At 36.0% G+C, this 16,021-nt stretch overlaps 2 protein-coding genes across 3 annotated transcripts; both read right to left on the bottom strand.

Moving 5' to 3' along the window:
- Positions 1–1,724: 1,724 nt before the first annotated feature.
- Positions 1,725–9,352, bottom strand: LOC140673049 (TAR DNA-binding protein 43-like). 2 transcript variants are annotated; one of them, XM_072905638.1, is made up of 2 exons: positions 9,220–9,352; positions 1,725–7,217 (listed from the first exon to the last, which is right to left on the bottom strand). In XM_072905638.1, the coding sequence occupies exon 2, from the start codon at positions 7,209–7,211 to the stop codon at positions 6,357–6,359; it is 855 nt and encodes a 284-aa protein (XP_072761739.1). In that variant the 5' UTR covers positions 7,212–7,217; positions 9,220–9,352; the 3' UTR covers positions 1,725–6,356. The 2 variants fall into 2 exon arrangements, with proteins under 2 accessions (XP_072761739.1, XP_072761738.1); XM_072905637.1 differs by lacking the exon at positions 9,220–9,352 and adding an exon at positions 7,288–7,355.
- LOC140673045 (uncharacterized) lies at positions 7,891–14,603 on the bottom strand. The gene is made up of 4 exons (XM_072905621.1): positions 13,825–14,603; positions 13,033–13,202; positions 12,527–12,667; positions 7,891–10,218 (listed from the first exon to the last, which is right to left on the bottom strand). Exons 1-4 carry the CDS (start codon positions 14,060–14,062, stop codon positions 9,241–9,243), a joined length of 1,527 nt encoding a protein of 508 aa, XP_072761722.1. The 5' UTR covers positions 14,063–14,603; the 3' UTR covers positions 7,891–9,240.
- Between the last annotated feature and the right edge of the window lie 1,418 nt (positions 14,604–16,021).

The following is a 16,021-nucleotide window of genomic DNA, read 5'->3' as shown; positions in this document are numbered from 1 at the left end:
TGAACAAGAAGAAGGTACAACTGCCGCAGTGTGTATGTGTATGTGATCCTCTTTTCTCTCTCTCTCTCTTTTTTTTTTTTCTTTCGTACAAAACACACGCATTCCTCAAAAACGTTGACGGTTCGACTCCAGCGTGGCTCGTTTTTGAATGAAGGTAGCGAGTGCGCGCGAAAAGTATGCCTGAAATCTCATCTCTCCTGCCGATGATATCTAAGAGAATTGTTAACCGGCCGCGCCCAGCACGTAGATCTGTTACATGTGTTCTCAAACGTCAAAAAAGCATGGAACACGAATTTGCGTAATTCTTGCATGTAAGACAAAACATTATTGCAGCGAAGCAATAATACTGGATTAATTCATTGCGAGGAATTCCTCGTTCTTCGTTCCCTGAGAATGGGGAACGGGAAAGATCGAGGATGATGAAAACGTTAAAATCAAAAAGCCTTGTCATATTAAAGAGTTTTCTCACAAAGCCTGTTAAATATAATGAAAAATTGATAACACGAGGAAGATAGACTGCGTTTTTTTTTTCATGAGAAAAATAATCTGATAAATACCAGTTGCAAAACATATGGCTGCATATTATTTTACAATCGTTTGGCATTTGTCACATTATCCTTCTCTATGAAAAGAACTAGTCTATAGTGAATGAAAATTTTTATCATAAAAAACACGCGAAGCATTCGAAAGAAGAGCTACGTTCCAAGAAATGTACAACTAGCGGGGGAGGGGATCGTTCTCCTGCTTTATCGAGAAGAAAATATTGCGAATACGGCGAAATATGGTGGTGAGTGAAAAAAAAAATAGTAAAAAAAGAAAAAAGGTGACGACAGGATATGCAAAAATAAATTTTCCGTAAATTGCCGGGAAGCCGGAGTATCGATGACGAATGATTATTCTACTTCATGGTGTAAGATGTTATGAAGGAGAAATAAATGTCAGATCGTAATCACCTGTTGCTTCGAGGATCTGCGGATGTTTCCATAGCCTTACGTTTACTTCAGTCATCATCTTCATTCAGTCATCAATCGAAAGGCTGGCTGTGCAAACTGTTACATTACTTTTCCAACCAAACTCTTCCATTCGCTCTCTCTTTTACAGTTCTACAGTTATAAATATCGCCCCAAAACTGTTATCTCACATTATCGCGATGATTGCTTTTAACGAAACGCGAAACTCTGGTTTTCAACAAAATTGATAATTCGTCAAAATAAAATTAAAACTTTGTACTATACATGCAAATATAATAAGTATAATATCGAGAATAGCTTTTTTTTAAATAATTTCCTATTATTAGATGTTAATAGGATGAATTAAAAATTTGTTTCAGATTGTATTGCTTTAAATTATTTTGTTAGATGTGATAATTTTTGACTGATTAAAAGTATACTAACGATCCCAAAATAAATGCGAAAAAATATGATAAATAAAATTATCATTTTTTATAATTTTGCAAACTTCGAGATCTCAATAGCTGATGTAAATTTCAAATCTTCTCTGTTTAAAGCTTACTTTAAATCGAGAATGACAAATTATATTTTATTTTCATCTTTAAAGTTTAATTCGTATATATTTTCATCGAATTATAGTTTGAAATCGCGACTAATGCAAAACAAAGATCAACTTCAAATTTCACAAGAGATAACAGAATATATCCCAATTCTGGGACAGACAACAGATACGTTATTATTATTGATTCGCAGTCAAAAGGCACACGCGAAGGATTCTGTGATAGCCCACGGTGCTTGGGTCTTTTATTCTCGGCATAGTTTAACATACACTACAATCAATGAAGAACGTTACGGAGAGCATTGAGTATTTTTCGCATCACGGCAAACACTTGTTGAAATATTTTACAATTTCATGTAAAACTGTCAGTACGAATTGGGAAACATACGTACGAATGCCGCGATTGCCATATCGTCGGATTAATATTCACACCTACAAAGTTTCGCGCAAACACATGGTAATTCGCGTCGTGGACAAAAGGATTGCGACACTTTTTTTCTTTTTTTTCTTTTTTTTTTTTTTTTTTCAATGAATTTCGATACGCACAAAAGTCATGAGATCATCCTCGCATACACATAAAAAAAAAAAAAAATCCTCGACATCGACTCTTATTCAGCTTATTTGTGGATATCTTTAAAGTGTAAAAGATGTGTCGGATTTGCAGTTTCTCACCGTGTCCTTTCTTTGACGAGACTCCAAATCTCAGTTTCCTCCCTTTCCCCCTTCCCTCCCCCCTCCCGCCCAACAGCCGAGAGAGATCGACGGATTAAAATCAACATTCTCACACGACACACGTCTCGGACTTGTCATGCACAGTTTTTCATTTCCTCTCTCTCCCTCTCTCGAGACACAACAATACCGAGCGATTTACAGAGCGCAACTAACTCTACAGTAAAATTCGTTACATTTTCTGAGCGATATTAAAATTGCTTTATATCAATCCGTATTTACATGCTTCGTAGATCACTTCCAAATCGTTTTGCAAGGCATCCTTTGAGCATCGAGCACTCACACCGCGCGTGAAACCTCACGAAACTAATCGAGGGATCACGAAGATGCCAACATCGTAGGCATCGTTATTTTTTAAACGATTTGAAAAAAATACATGATCTGACAATTAGAGTCATAGGCAAAATTTACTTAAACTCCAATACAATTATTATTTTTTTTTTTTTTTTTTATAAGAATAAAATGTATTAAAGTTTAAATGAATTTTATATATTATCCTTTTAAAGATTATAGAATTATCTTACAACATATATTTATACATAATTTCTTCTTCACTTTTTTTTTTCAAATTAAATAATATTTATAATGTTGATTCTCTGCTCTTTTCTAAACAATTATCTGAGCATATTATTCACATAACGCTATGTAACGAAATGTAGAGTACAGAAAACAGCGGAGAGATAAAAGATTAACTGCGTATCTTGCAGTAAGAAAAAAAAAAAAAAAAAAAACCAATATCTACGAATTTGATTGTCAGATCACGTAGACCCATAATCACAACTCACGCACGAATGTTCGAACTGATCAATCAACTATTGTCCATCATACGGTCAACGATACATTACTTACTTCTTGTATGAGTCACTTTATTTTACTCTATTTTACTTTTTGTATCGTAAGGAACTGTGCATATTCCCTGAAAACATTTCCAGACGTTAAATAATTAAAGCGCGAACATTCGTGCCAATTCAACGGCAAGCTAGGTATGGTTCTAGTGTCTGTTAAAAGTTGTCTTAAACTACAGCTCTTTCGTGTAGCTCGATTTAACAATTTATAGACGTAAGACTGCGCGATCAATGAAATCCATACCGTTCATCTCTTGACCGGAATCTGGTTTAGCTTTTCTCTTTTTACATATACTACGTATATAAACAATCTCTTCTCGCACGATCTCTAGTATAGTATATATCAGACACACATTGGACGACTTTTTTTTTGCTCATTCTCATCTAAGACTTACACCGTATATAATTTTTCCGAGCACGCTTTATATATTATTATTCAGTCATCTCATTGCTTCATCTCGCGCTGCCAAGTACACGCGTTCATTAAACAAGCGGAATTATCATCACTTTTTGCTAATAGTAAAAACTCTGTCACGCCTGTAGTTCTGAGACGACCGTTAACAAATACATTTGACCGTCATACACACATACACGTGCGTCGAACAATCCAATCGACGTTTTCATAGAGATTTTTCCACCTATACACGCATATCGAGAACTCACGCTATAATGAGAGAGAAAGAGTGCGAGAGAGTATTATTCTTAGAAAATTCTATTATTAAGTAATATCTTGCGTCAAGTATAGGAAGTTTATGAGAAATCACTGTACGATAAATGAAAAGCACAACAGCACATACACCCTCTTACAAGGATTATTTTTATTCTTTCAATTAATATAATAAGATAATTAGTGTATTCTCTTTGAGATAGTTTCAATCTAAATAATTCTTTTAATGATAGCGTACACAGTGATATCGCGGTGATGAATGCGGCTTTTAAATTTAATTACGACGTAACTATTCCGTACGTTAAAGTTATTGACTATAATTGTGAAATGTGAATTGCATACTTCCTCATCGTATGTTGCTAACTTGACTCTTTCTTTTTCTTTCTTTCGTTTTTTTTTGAAAAATAAATATTCTCCTTCGACCTGTGTGTAAAGCTACTTCTTTCATTATTTTTATTATAATAGGAGAAACAGTTTGAAAGTCTTTCCTATCAAAGATATTCACTCAAAATTTGCGGCACATTATACACATACATATAAGACATCTAAATCGTTTTCTTTCTCTGGTTTCCTTGAGAAATCGCTCAATTAAAATAGAAAAATCTGATAAATTCAAATACCTTCTTTCACACGCAACCAATCAATAATTTTGACACACTTGCACACATCGGTGTAAAATTCTCATATAATAGACTACTTATGTGTTACATTTAAGATATTTGAAACAGAAGTTCAAAAATCGATATAATAATATACAATACGGATAGCTGCGATCAATCTCTAGGTGTCTTGCGAGTTATTCCAATACATTCATACTTTCAATCATACTGATCGCTTTATACGTTCTGTCAAAGAATCTTATCAATGTTTTGGCAACCTTCCACAAAATAGGAGAGAAACTACTGTAAGACATAATAAGATTGCGCCAACGGAGGTAACTTTGCACCACAATCAAAGAAAATTTTCAATCTGTTAAGAATCCCTAAAAAGATAATCATTAAACTGTCTCAATGTCAGTTATTTTTTTAAACTTTAAAAATGTATATTTTTTCTAACATTATAAAATGTTTCTTGTTATATCAGTCCATTTTATGATATTCAACTCAACCATCGCCTAAATTATTAAAATATTCTTTATTCTTTTTAAAATTAAATTTCTTCAAAGAATTTAATACGTTATAAAGAAAATTGAGATAGGAAAATATTATGCACATTTAGATAAAGTTTTGCTGGAAATTTTTATAACTAAAAGGAAAAATATTTCAGAAACATACGAATGCAATATTTCAAACGAAGTATTTCATTTCGGAAGAAAAATCTTCACAGATAGAGAAATTTGCATTTACGTTACGTTCCCTAAATTAAAAGATCTATTGAATATATATATATGAATATAAATTGAAGGACAAATTGATTTTATAATTTGACCAAAAGCTTTTTGTTTAAAAGAAACACCTTATGTGATTTCTAATTATCAAAATGCGATGGCGCGATTGATATATATTATATATTATTTACGAATAAATGTTTTTTACAAAAGTCCAGCAATCCGGCATTCAACTCAACATGATAAATCAATTAATTAATTTCGCGTCTATTGCCATATTGCGCTTGTTACATCGATAGCCATGGTTAACTAATATCGCAGATCATTTTTCAGTCTCCTCTTTTATGTCGTAACTGTATATATAACGGAAAAGAGAACTGAACTAATTAACCGTGGCTAACAATTGAACCAAAGATTAAGTCCCAAATTTAATTCATTAGTTAGAAAGTATTTACATTTCTAAAATCTTCTTTATTGGAGAGATTTGTGCGACAAAAAAGACTTGATCTATTTCCAATTTTCTGAGAATTTAATAACTCGATATTGAACGCTTAATTATGAAAACGAAGAAATAATGCAAATGTAGTCCTCTAATTATCAATTTATAATTTCTATATGATGGCAGTAGTAATTTATTTTAAACGTGACTATATTTTTCTATATATTTTACTGTGCTTTTTGATCGTAATAATTAAATGCCAAAATAGCGCAAGTCTCGTTCAAACACAAAAATCTCCTAGACACTCTAAACAATGTAAACCATTCATTTAATGTATCAAACGTTACATTAAAAGCACATACATGTACGTTTTATATAATTACATCCTTGCAACACCATATCGTTCACATACATTATTACAACAACATCATACATATCAATTTTTTCATTAGCCATTAGATCGTACTCTTCACACCAGAGAGGTCATACAAAAGCACGCATGATGATCGGAGCTATCCACGCATTACGCGTAAGCCTAAACTCTTTCAACGAATTGGAATTGTGCTAATTCGTCAAACCAGTAAGAGAGTGGGGAGAGTCTCGAAATATTATAATACACGCAGTGGCAGATTAGTGCAAAACATTAGAAAAAATGTCAACATACTATAGGCTCTGGCTCTTTATCCTGTTGATGGGGTCGATGCGCGTTTTTTTGTACTCTCTCGACCCGCTGACCTGCCCCTCATTTGCCTTCATCAGATTTGTCAAGGTTCTTGCGTCGGGACCCGTGGATAGAGGATCCGTTTGGTTTTACGAGTAGACCCACGGCCCCGGCTGAATTTACTCGTACTTGAGAAAGGTATTCGACTTTTGATCGCGTTGACCCGGATGATTTTGCCAGGCACCCTGGGACGCATTCGGGTTATTCGGCCCGGGGCCGCCGGTGCCGGGATTGCCGGTATTGCCATCGCCACCACCTTGATTCATCCAGCTAAGAAAGCCGGAGTTACCGCTGTTACCGATGCTGTTATTACCGGAGGGTGGCTGGCCCGGCGGACCCGGCTGGTTCGAATAACCCTGGTCGTTTCCCTGATTCTGCAAATTACCGATCAGGCCCCAGGACGCCTGGTTCAGGGCAGCGGCCACCAATGCTGGATTGACCGGCAACGCGGACAGATTCAGACCGCCCATGGCCAGCGGATTAGACATACCGCCGCCTCCGCCACCGCCATTGTTCTGTCCTGTGATACCCAGGGCCTGCAAATTTGGCATGTCAAGATTGCCACGATTGCCCGGATTGTTCCACCCGTTTGGGCCCATATTATTGCCCGAGTGACCCATGTAACGATTACCCTGATAATTTCCTTGCACGTTATTATCAACGGGTCCCGGCGCGCCTCTACCACCCCTCATGTTCGAATTCACTTGATTGTTGAAGTTCTTATTATTGCCCTCAGACTTGGGTGCGGCATTCGACACATGTACCGACACGCCCTTGATAATGTGATCCTCCCCACACAGCGACTGAGCCACCTCGGGATCTAGGAAAGTGACAAACGAGAACGCGCGGAAGGGTTTCGGGATGAACACGTCCGTGACTTCGCCAAATTTGGAGAAATAGTCTCGCAGATCATCAGCGGTTAGGTCTTCTGTACAGCGGCCGACGAATACCTTGCAGGGTACTTGCTGAATCATTCCCTCCTACACACAAACGCACAATCAGTCAATCATGTACGACAGGTTCACAGTTATCCAAGTAAAACTTGCGTACAGTGCACATTACTCACAATCACCAGCGCCGGTAGAATCGCTGCGAGACATATACCGTTCGTCAAGAGACTGGCAAAATAAGTAATATAAGTACATTACAGTATAGAGTTTACATCAGAAAGTATATATCATCCACCAGCGTATTACAATCAAGTTCCATAGACACGCAATCTCTCGCTTTCGACTTAAGATTCTAACGTACCGTCGATTGCAACCAATCTGCACTAACGTCAAGTTTTATAGAAAAAAAAAAAATTCTTAACACATATTTTATTTATCGACTCAAGAAAGGATATAATATATGTATATATTTATATATATCGGCTGACTCGATTTATACATATAAATTTTTCGTGTATTATAAAAAACGAACACTTAAGCACTATATGACCACTTGAAAACCATGCATCAATCTGTACAATGTTTTCTTTTTTTTTATATACTTTCGATGTAGAGAATCTCATGCTACATTACATGTCTTAATATGAATAATAAGCACATGTCTGATAAAATGTGAACAGTTATTTCAGACTAATTATTGCTACCATTAAAAACAATATATTTGTTACTTTTAACAAACTCCATGAATTAATGGGAATATATATTTTTATTTGTTTTTTTTCTTATACTGATTAATCAGCTCTGCATCATATATACATATTATTTCGACAATAATACACAAAATAAACAAGTAGTGTAAAATTAGATATCTTTACAATTGCTTTATCATCTGCTATAAAAGAATAAATATCTACACATTTTACAAACGACATACCACGTATCTATTTCGTTATGTTCTAAGAGATAATCTGTAATAAAACTATTAATGTTTCCATTAATATTACGAGAGGAAAGTCAGAAAATAAGGTTCTCTCATTTAAGTTCAACTCATTTACTTTTTTTAATACTTTATTTTTAGTAAAGTATTAAAAAGTATTTAAATATCTCTCACAATCATATATATATATATATATATATATATATATATATATATATATATATATCCTTACACTATTTATCTCAACATAATAGTTTTCCTCTTGCTATTTTTTGCTTGACACAAAGATACCTTTTCAATGTGATGACACATAAAAATGATTCTAATTAAATGATGTCAAGCATAAAGTAAAATGGCTGTGTCAACAGGATCCTATCGATAAGATTGATTTAGATCTATTATCTAGAGAGATGGCTCTATAAAAAATGTTGAAAAATATTATAAAGATGTATATATAGATATAAGGATATAAGTATTTCATCAAAAATAAAATATTGAAAAAGTAAATGAATTAGGGATACTTTCTTACTTTCTAATTTTTCCTGGTAAATTAATAAAATCTAGATAAAAATAATTAAACTTTCATCAATAACTTTCATTAACAAAGTGTTATATTAATAATCCTATTGCTTGGCAATTTAATGCGTAGCTCATTAATACAACACTTTTTTACTTTTACTACCATGTTCAACAAAAGAATATTTTTCATATAAAGAGACAAGAGATGTAATCATATCTCGATTATTAATGTTCTATTACTTTATTTATCTTATCAGAAATAAATATATCCCATATATATGTCCCCATAAATATGTCCCAATTTATATATTTCTGATAAACTGTTTCACACATCACATATCTGAGAATACTTGTCTCGCTTCAAACATTCATTCAAATAAAAATTACGCATTTTCTAACGATTTTTGCAATACTATAAACATATATCTGTCAAAAATTAAACATGTAATAATAATAATAATAATAATAATAATAATAATAATAATAATATAAACACCTTAGCAGTGTGTTCATAGATACGTGGTACGATCCGTTGAGGAATGTATTGAATGCTGGTAGAAAAAAATCAAATGCGACTTTCGTGGCATATATATATCGATCTAATATTCCCATTGAAACATGGTCGATTGTATTTACGATAAAGTTTCCTCTCCCGAGTTAGTATCTCGTGTCCGCGACGTGGTGGTGATCCCTCGACGGCCGGTGCTTGTAATAACGATCGTAATAATTCTCCTTTGCCGGGTATCTTGTCGGATCGGCGTATCTACCATCGACCGCAGCGTCGCGGTTGTCTGGCGCGGCGTAACGGCTGTCGATCTCACGGTTGTCCATCGCATACCTGCCGTCCACGTGTTCTCTACCGTCGACGACGTAGCGCCTATCCATCTCACGACTGTCCGCCATGTATCTGCAATCCGCCTCTCGACCTGGATCGACCGGTGGATGCCGGCTATCCGGATGCCTCGCGTCCGCGTAACGCACTTCCATGTACCTGCATTCGGGCGCCGCGTAACGACCGTCGGCCTGATCGTAGTAGCACCGTTGCTCGTACCCGTAACTGTTGTACCTTCCCTTGTCGGCGTACTGCTGCTCCGGACAATTGTCGGCGACTGGATAAGCAGCCGCACGTCCCTCGACGCCGTAATATCTCGGTCCGTAGTCCGCGTCGGACGGCGGATATGCGGGATTGGCAGCGGGTGTCGCGGCGACGGCAGTCGCGTGCGGGGGTGCCATGTAACCGCGCGAGTCGTAGGCGGGGGACTCCTCATAGACGGCATAGTTGGGCTTCTCGTTGTAGGCGTTATACGCTGCCTGCTGTTGACCGCCACCGCCACCGCCGCCGCCACCGCCACCGCCACCCTCGTACTTGTACTTGTTATCTTCGTAGGGATAATTCGGGGGATACGACGGATAGTGAGTGGTTTTGTAATCGTATTCCGAGTCGTATCGAGGGAGAGGCGCGCTCGGAGGTGGAGCAGCCTCGGACGATGACGATGACGAGTTTACGCTGGCTACGTACGGCTTCGACGCCGGCACTCGGCGATTACTCGGCGTGTGCACCGGTATAGGTCGGTAGCACTCGTTACCGTGCTTACCCGTATCATAATGACGTGCCATCATTAAGCCATCAATATTCTGCAACCAGATTACACCAGCCCTCGACAATCACATACAGACTTAAATCGATATGTTTTCAAACACACATACGCATTCGCTCCGTTCATCGCAGCTCAATGCAAGTAGTCAAACTATATGCAATCGGAAATTAATTCCATCTCCCGCCGATCAAATCGATTCGCAAAGTGCAAAATCTAGTCGCGAAATTCATGTAACACACATGCACACGCACCCATACATACATACATACATACATACATACATACACACACACGCACGCACGCACGCACACACGCACGCACGCACGCACACATACACACACGCACACATACATACACGCATAAGATTTGCGCTATTCATTCGCGAGTTTTTTCTCATTATGCACTCATACTCATTGTCAGCGTCGCTTCACAAAATCTTTCCACGTGACTCATACTTGTTGGACTCTATTGGGATAATCGTAACGCGATATATGGATCTCACAAGAGTATTAAAAATATTGTTCCTAATATTTCCCGGAACTCGCGTGATTTTGCAAGAACTAAGGAATTTGATTACGACCGCTTCATACGTGAATGCGACATTTCTTGCATTTGCATACTCCAGCACACCAAGTCATACCCATTACAATATTTGATGTATTCACAAGAGGATACGCGCTCAAAAATGCGAAAATATTATTTATTTATTTTTTTTAACACGATTACGCTCTCTCAGTATACGATACATTCCTTCTCATGATATTCTCATTCACGTAATTCAGAATATTACGCAATTTATCAAGTATTTTCATATTTTTTTTTTTTTTTTTTCAACATAAAGATTAGATCGCCCGGTGACTTTTTTTTTTTCTTCATTACTGTGGTCGAAGCTTGCAGGAGCTTCGCCGCTATTAAGAAATCTTGAGAAAGATAACACACGACTTTATTTAGAGCCTGCTGTAAGTTGGGTATGTTTTATCGATTCATTTCTATTCTGATGAGACTATTAATCATTCCTCTTCCTAAAGAGATCTCATTTCATACCGTTTAGAGAGACACAAACATACTATATGCTATTTACGTATTCATGCAAAAACACATTATTAACATTGCTCTCTCCTCCTCGGCGCGCTCATACAACACACTCGTATAAACATTCATACGTACAGACAATTTGCATTCTTCCTGTATAATTTCACCACTCGTCTCTCTCACACATTCACCTATTTATACCACAGCGAATGCGCCCCGTATATATATATTATATATAGATTTATATATATATAAATGTAATAGTCAAAAAGTGTGTGAAAAAAACATGGACATTTACATTTTATGATAAATTGGGATAGACGAGAAGTCTACAAGATAAGATATTATCCACGTGATCGTAAACTTATCAATTTTAACTTGTTGTCTCTCACACAACATTCCATTATCTATTTAAAATATTACACGTCTGCTTATATCTGTACATACCTTCGAATGTAAAGATATTTACAAATTAATGCAGGCAAAACTTTAAAAAGATTTGTCTAATTGAAAAATTAGACTGCTTTATATTGCCTTAAAAATGTATCTTTATTTTGTAAAATAAAGTATCTCTTTTACGTGTAATCCTTTTTTTTGAACATTAAATCGTTGAGGAAGAATGGGCGTCATAAAATAAAGAACTTTAACTTTGTTTTTATATAGTAATTCAATATTACATGCAATATAATATAACTAGTAATGCTACAGAAATGATTCACTCTATTTCAACAGACTGAGATAATTTGGGACCAAAGACATAAACTATTTTTACTAAAGATGTAAGCATGATAAATGCCTTTGATAATTTCATTATAAGTTTCACTGCAGATCTCTCTTAGAAAATATGTACAGATTGAAGCCATATATATCATGAATTGGGGGAGAAAATATATCATTTCAAAAACAAAGCAAAAGATCGGTTGTTTAGCAGTGTATGCATAATCTAAATTTTTTCATATTAATTATTGTTGTAATAGTTACTACGCGTAAAAGAATAATATATTAATGACAGGACATAACATTAAAGTTGCATTACATTATTTTTATTATCCAATGGCAACAATGATTTTATCATAAAATAAAAGCAGCATTTTTGAATGATTAAATAAAAGAAATTGCAACATTGTTATTATTTCTGACAAAAGTGCACAATATCCTTCAAATATATTTTCTATTGCCTTTAAAATGATTTATTCACTCCTGATTTAATTATGCATCTCACATTGATTTAACATTTTCTTTATATATTCGAGAAAAAGCGATGTAAAATAGCAGAAAAAAATAAAGAATCTGCAATTAAGTTATATTCTTACCTTACTGTTGGGAACCTTGACATCACACCATCTGCCATCTATCATATGACGTTGAGCGAGGCATCTCAACTGCGATTCATAACTTCCAAATCTAATAAAGCCAAATCCTTTGCTTTGTCCGGATTTTGCATCTTTCTTTACCTATAATAAGATTTTAATACAATCTTTTGTAACTAAATATTACATTTGTGAGTATATATATATATAAGAAAATGCATTTTACTTTTTTTGTGATAATTAACTTATCTATTAAAAATATGTTATAGACAAATTATTTATTTAAATTATTTATTAGTAAAAAATCATCATTAAAAACTTGTTTTAAAAATACTAATTATATAAATTATTTTTATCATACATAAGGCTATAATGTTATCACATTTTATCTAACAGATTAGTAAGTTCCAGATAAATGTTAATAGCGCCAAAATGCAAGCTTCTCTCATGTTATTCTTCAAGCCCAAGCATATATTTCAGCAAATGTAAATACAAATGCTAAAACTCACCTGAGCCATTAAAACTTCACCAAACGTTTCGAAATACTCGCGCAAGTTCTGTTCGGTAGTTTTCCATGGTAAACCAAGTACAATCAAGTCAGTGCAACGCAACTTCGTTTCCATTCTTTTAGTCTTAGCTGTGGAATTTTCCAAATTGTCATCAGATTTACGTTTGTTCTCTGAAAAGACATAATAAATGTTCATGTCTAACAATTTGTTGTTCAGAAAAAAAAATAAAAGAAAAGAGAAAGAAATGGAGAAAAATATATTTTTTTTTTTTATCTTTGCACATTATTCTTTAACACTCTTCAACATATTATTATAGTACAAATTGTTACAAGCTGCGAAGCTACAGTTCCATCTCTATTCGTTATAAAAGTGAGCAAATACAGAGGAGTATTTCTGTGACAATAAACATATTATTAAATTATAACAAATATTCCAAATACATGATTAAGAAAAATGCAATTACTTTTGACGAAAAAGGAAAAAAAAAAAAAAAAAAAAAAAAAAAAAAAACACCATTCTTTCAAACGAGCTCGTTGCTTCTCCAAGTCGTGGATTCGCGGTGCTACGATAATCTGATCGCGGATAGAGTACGAAAAAATTTTCACAAGCATATTTAGTTTAGCGTTTCTCGAATATCCGCGTCACGACAAATAATCGTCACATCCTCTCTGTATTCGCGGCGACTCTGCTCACCCTGCTCATCCATTGACGCCGCGAGTGCGAGCAGCGCCACCACGTTATAAATATAGAGAATGAGAGAATATATACGTATGTAGGTATATATAATTATACCTTTAGGGAACACGCAGAAGTAAATCGCCTTGCCCCAGCCGTTCTCGGGCGGATGCAGACGGCCGTCGACCAGCCGGACGCCGCGCATCGTCCGCGATTCCGGATTGCGATACTTGAGGCCGCAGGTGCCGGGGAACTGGGCGGACAGAGTAGTGAGGAGGAGCGTGGTGTCGTCCTCGGTGGGCAGCTCGATAGGCTCTTCGCCCTCGTCCTCGGCGACCTGAATGTACGACGACATGTTGTCTCCGTCCGTGGTTTCGATCGTGGATGATCTCCTGTCAAACGGCTCAGGCGACGATACTGTTTCTCTTGTCTCTCGCTTCTACCGACGCGTGCTCCTCTTCTCACTCCCTCTTGGTCTGTCTGTCTGTCTCTCTCTCTCTCTCTCTCTCTCACACTCTCTCTCGTTCGTTCCTTTTCTCTCTTGGTCACTCTCTTTTCTCCGTTTCTCGCGGTACGTTTTCGGCTTCCGATGGTTTTTCCTCGAATTTCGCTCGCCAGTTTCCGCGCACGAAAAGGAGAATACGAAGAATTGAAAACTCGCTTAAAATACTCTCGCAACACAACAAACACACACGCGCTACGGTCGCTCGCACCCAGTCACGCAACACCGCACCTCTGTCTCTCCTCTCGCCGCTCTTCTTCCACGATACGGTGGCGCTGCCAGCGCCACCGGAACCCCGTGTCCACGCCACGGGAAGGATTTTTCGAAAAAAAAAATCGCTCGCTTGGCGATTCGAGGGAAAGACAAAGAGACGCCCAAGACGTTGGAAGGGAGGGAACGCGTACCGCGACGAGAAAATCCGCTGACAATCTTGCCACCTGGACCAGCCCTTCGGGTCGCGCGCGGCACCAGATGATCGCCGCGGATTTGGCGTCGCGCAATTGCGTGCCGCGGTCGGTGGCGCGTAGGAATACACACACCCTCGCCGAAAGTAGCGCTGCGCGTAAATGGCGACGGCCGGCCGAGTGTCATCGATTTTCCGGCGAGCCCTTCGAGCCGGTTCGTTTTTACAAAATATATCTTTTTTTTTTTTTTTTCGACGACGAAAGAGCCAATGATAACGTAACGTGACACTCGAGGTCATGTCGAATTATTTTTTTTTTTTATCACAATCGTAGCCCACGTATGGATGAGAGTTATATCTTGGTGATTATATGTATTTTATGTAAATTTTACGCGTTTATCTATCGTCAGATATGGATCTGTTGAAAAAGATAACGTAAATGAGTTTTTATTGATATATATGTAAATATTGATTGTGTTATCGATATGTAAAAATCTTGAAAATAATAAATAAAATAATTGACATTTCGTAGGAATATATTATCGACGTAGAACATGTAAATTTTCATATACGAACAGCACTGTCTGAATTACCATAACAGCATCAGTAAATGGTTCCGGATATAATATTGCGATGACGCCACGTGTCCAGATATTTATCCGCGAGAGGGATCATTTATTTCTAACGCGCGTAAGAGAATCTCTGGACTTTTTACTGATCATGTGGGAGATATTTTATAGAGAAGACAACTGTGAAAAATCTATTAAAATGAAAAAAAAAAAAAAAAAAAAACTTGAGAACATGCCTCATCTTTAAGATATACAGGTACTACTATATTATTATATCATTGATTATTAATTTAATGATTAAATTAATTAATGTATCATATCAAGGCGGAAACACATACAATGGAATTTTAATTAAAATTCTATTAACATAACTATATATCAAACTATATATGACGTCGCAATTTTAATGAAATATAATCATAGATATCTCAAGTAACCAAGTAATCCTTGAATATGTATAGATGCTCATCAATCAATTATACTTTGCGGTGTGTTAATTTCTATCGAAAGACCTTTGCTACTTGTGCAATTAAACATGCATAAGATGGCATACATCTCTCTACGGTAAAGCAACAAAGCAAATAGTATTAAAGTTTTCAAATTGTTACGCCTTATCATGCATTACAACTAATTGCGACGTGAAATATGTGTTTTGAAAGTAATCTTCACAAGAATTGTGAAGAAGTCGCACTCTATACCTTTCTAACATAAAGAAATATTGAATTAATATCTTCGAGCTTTGAATGAAATAAATAAATTATTAAATAATTTAAATATTAATAAGTATTCATAAAGTATAAAATTTTTTAACATAACAAACAAACAAATTAACCGTGATTT

The sequence above is a fragment of the Anoplolepis gracilipes genome, chromosome 14 (assembly GCF_047496725.1).
Source record: "Anoplolepis gracilipes chromosome 14, ASM4749672v1, whole genome shotgun sequence".
Lineage (NCBI taxonomy): Eukaryota > Metazoa > Arthropoda > Insecta > Hymenoptera > Formicidae > Anoplolepis > Anoplolepis gracilipes.
Note: the sequence above shows the minus strand (reverse complement) of the source record. Positions and strands in the feature narration are given on the sequence as shown.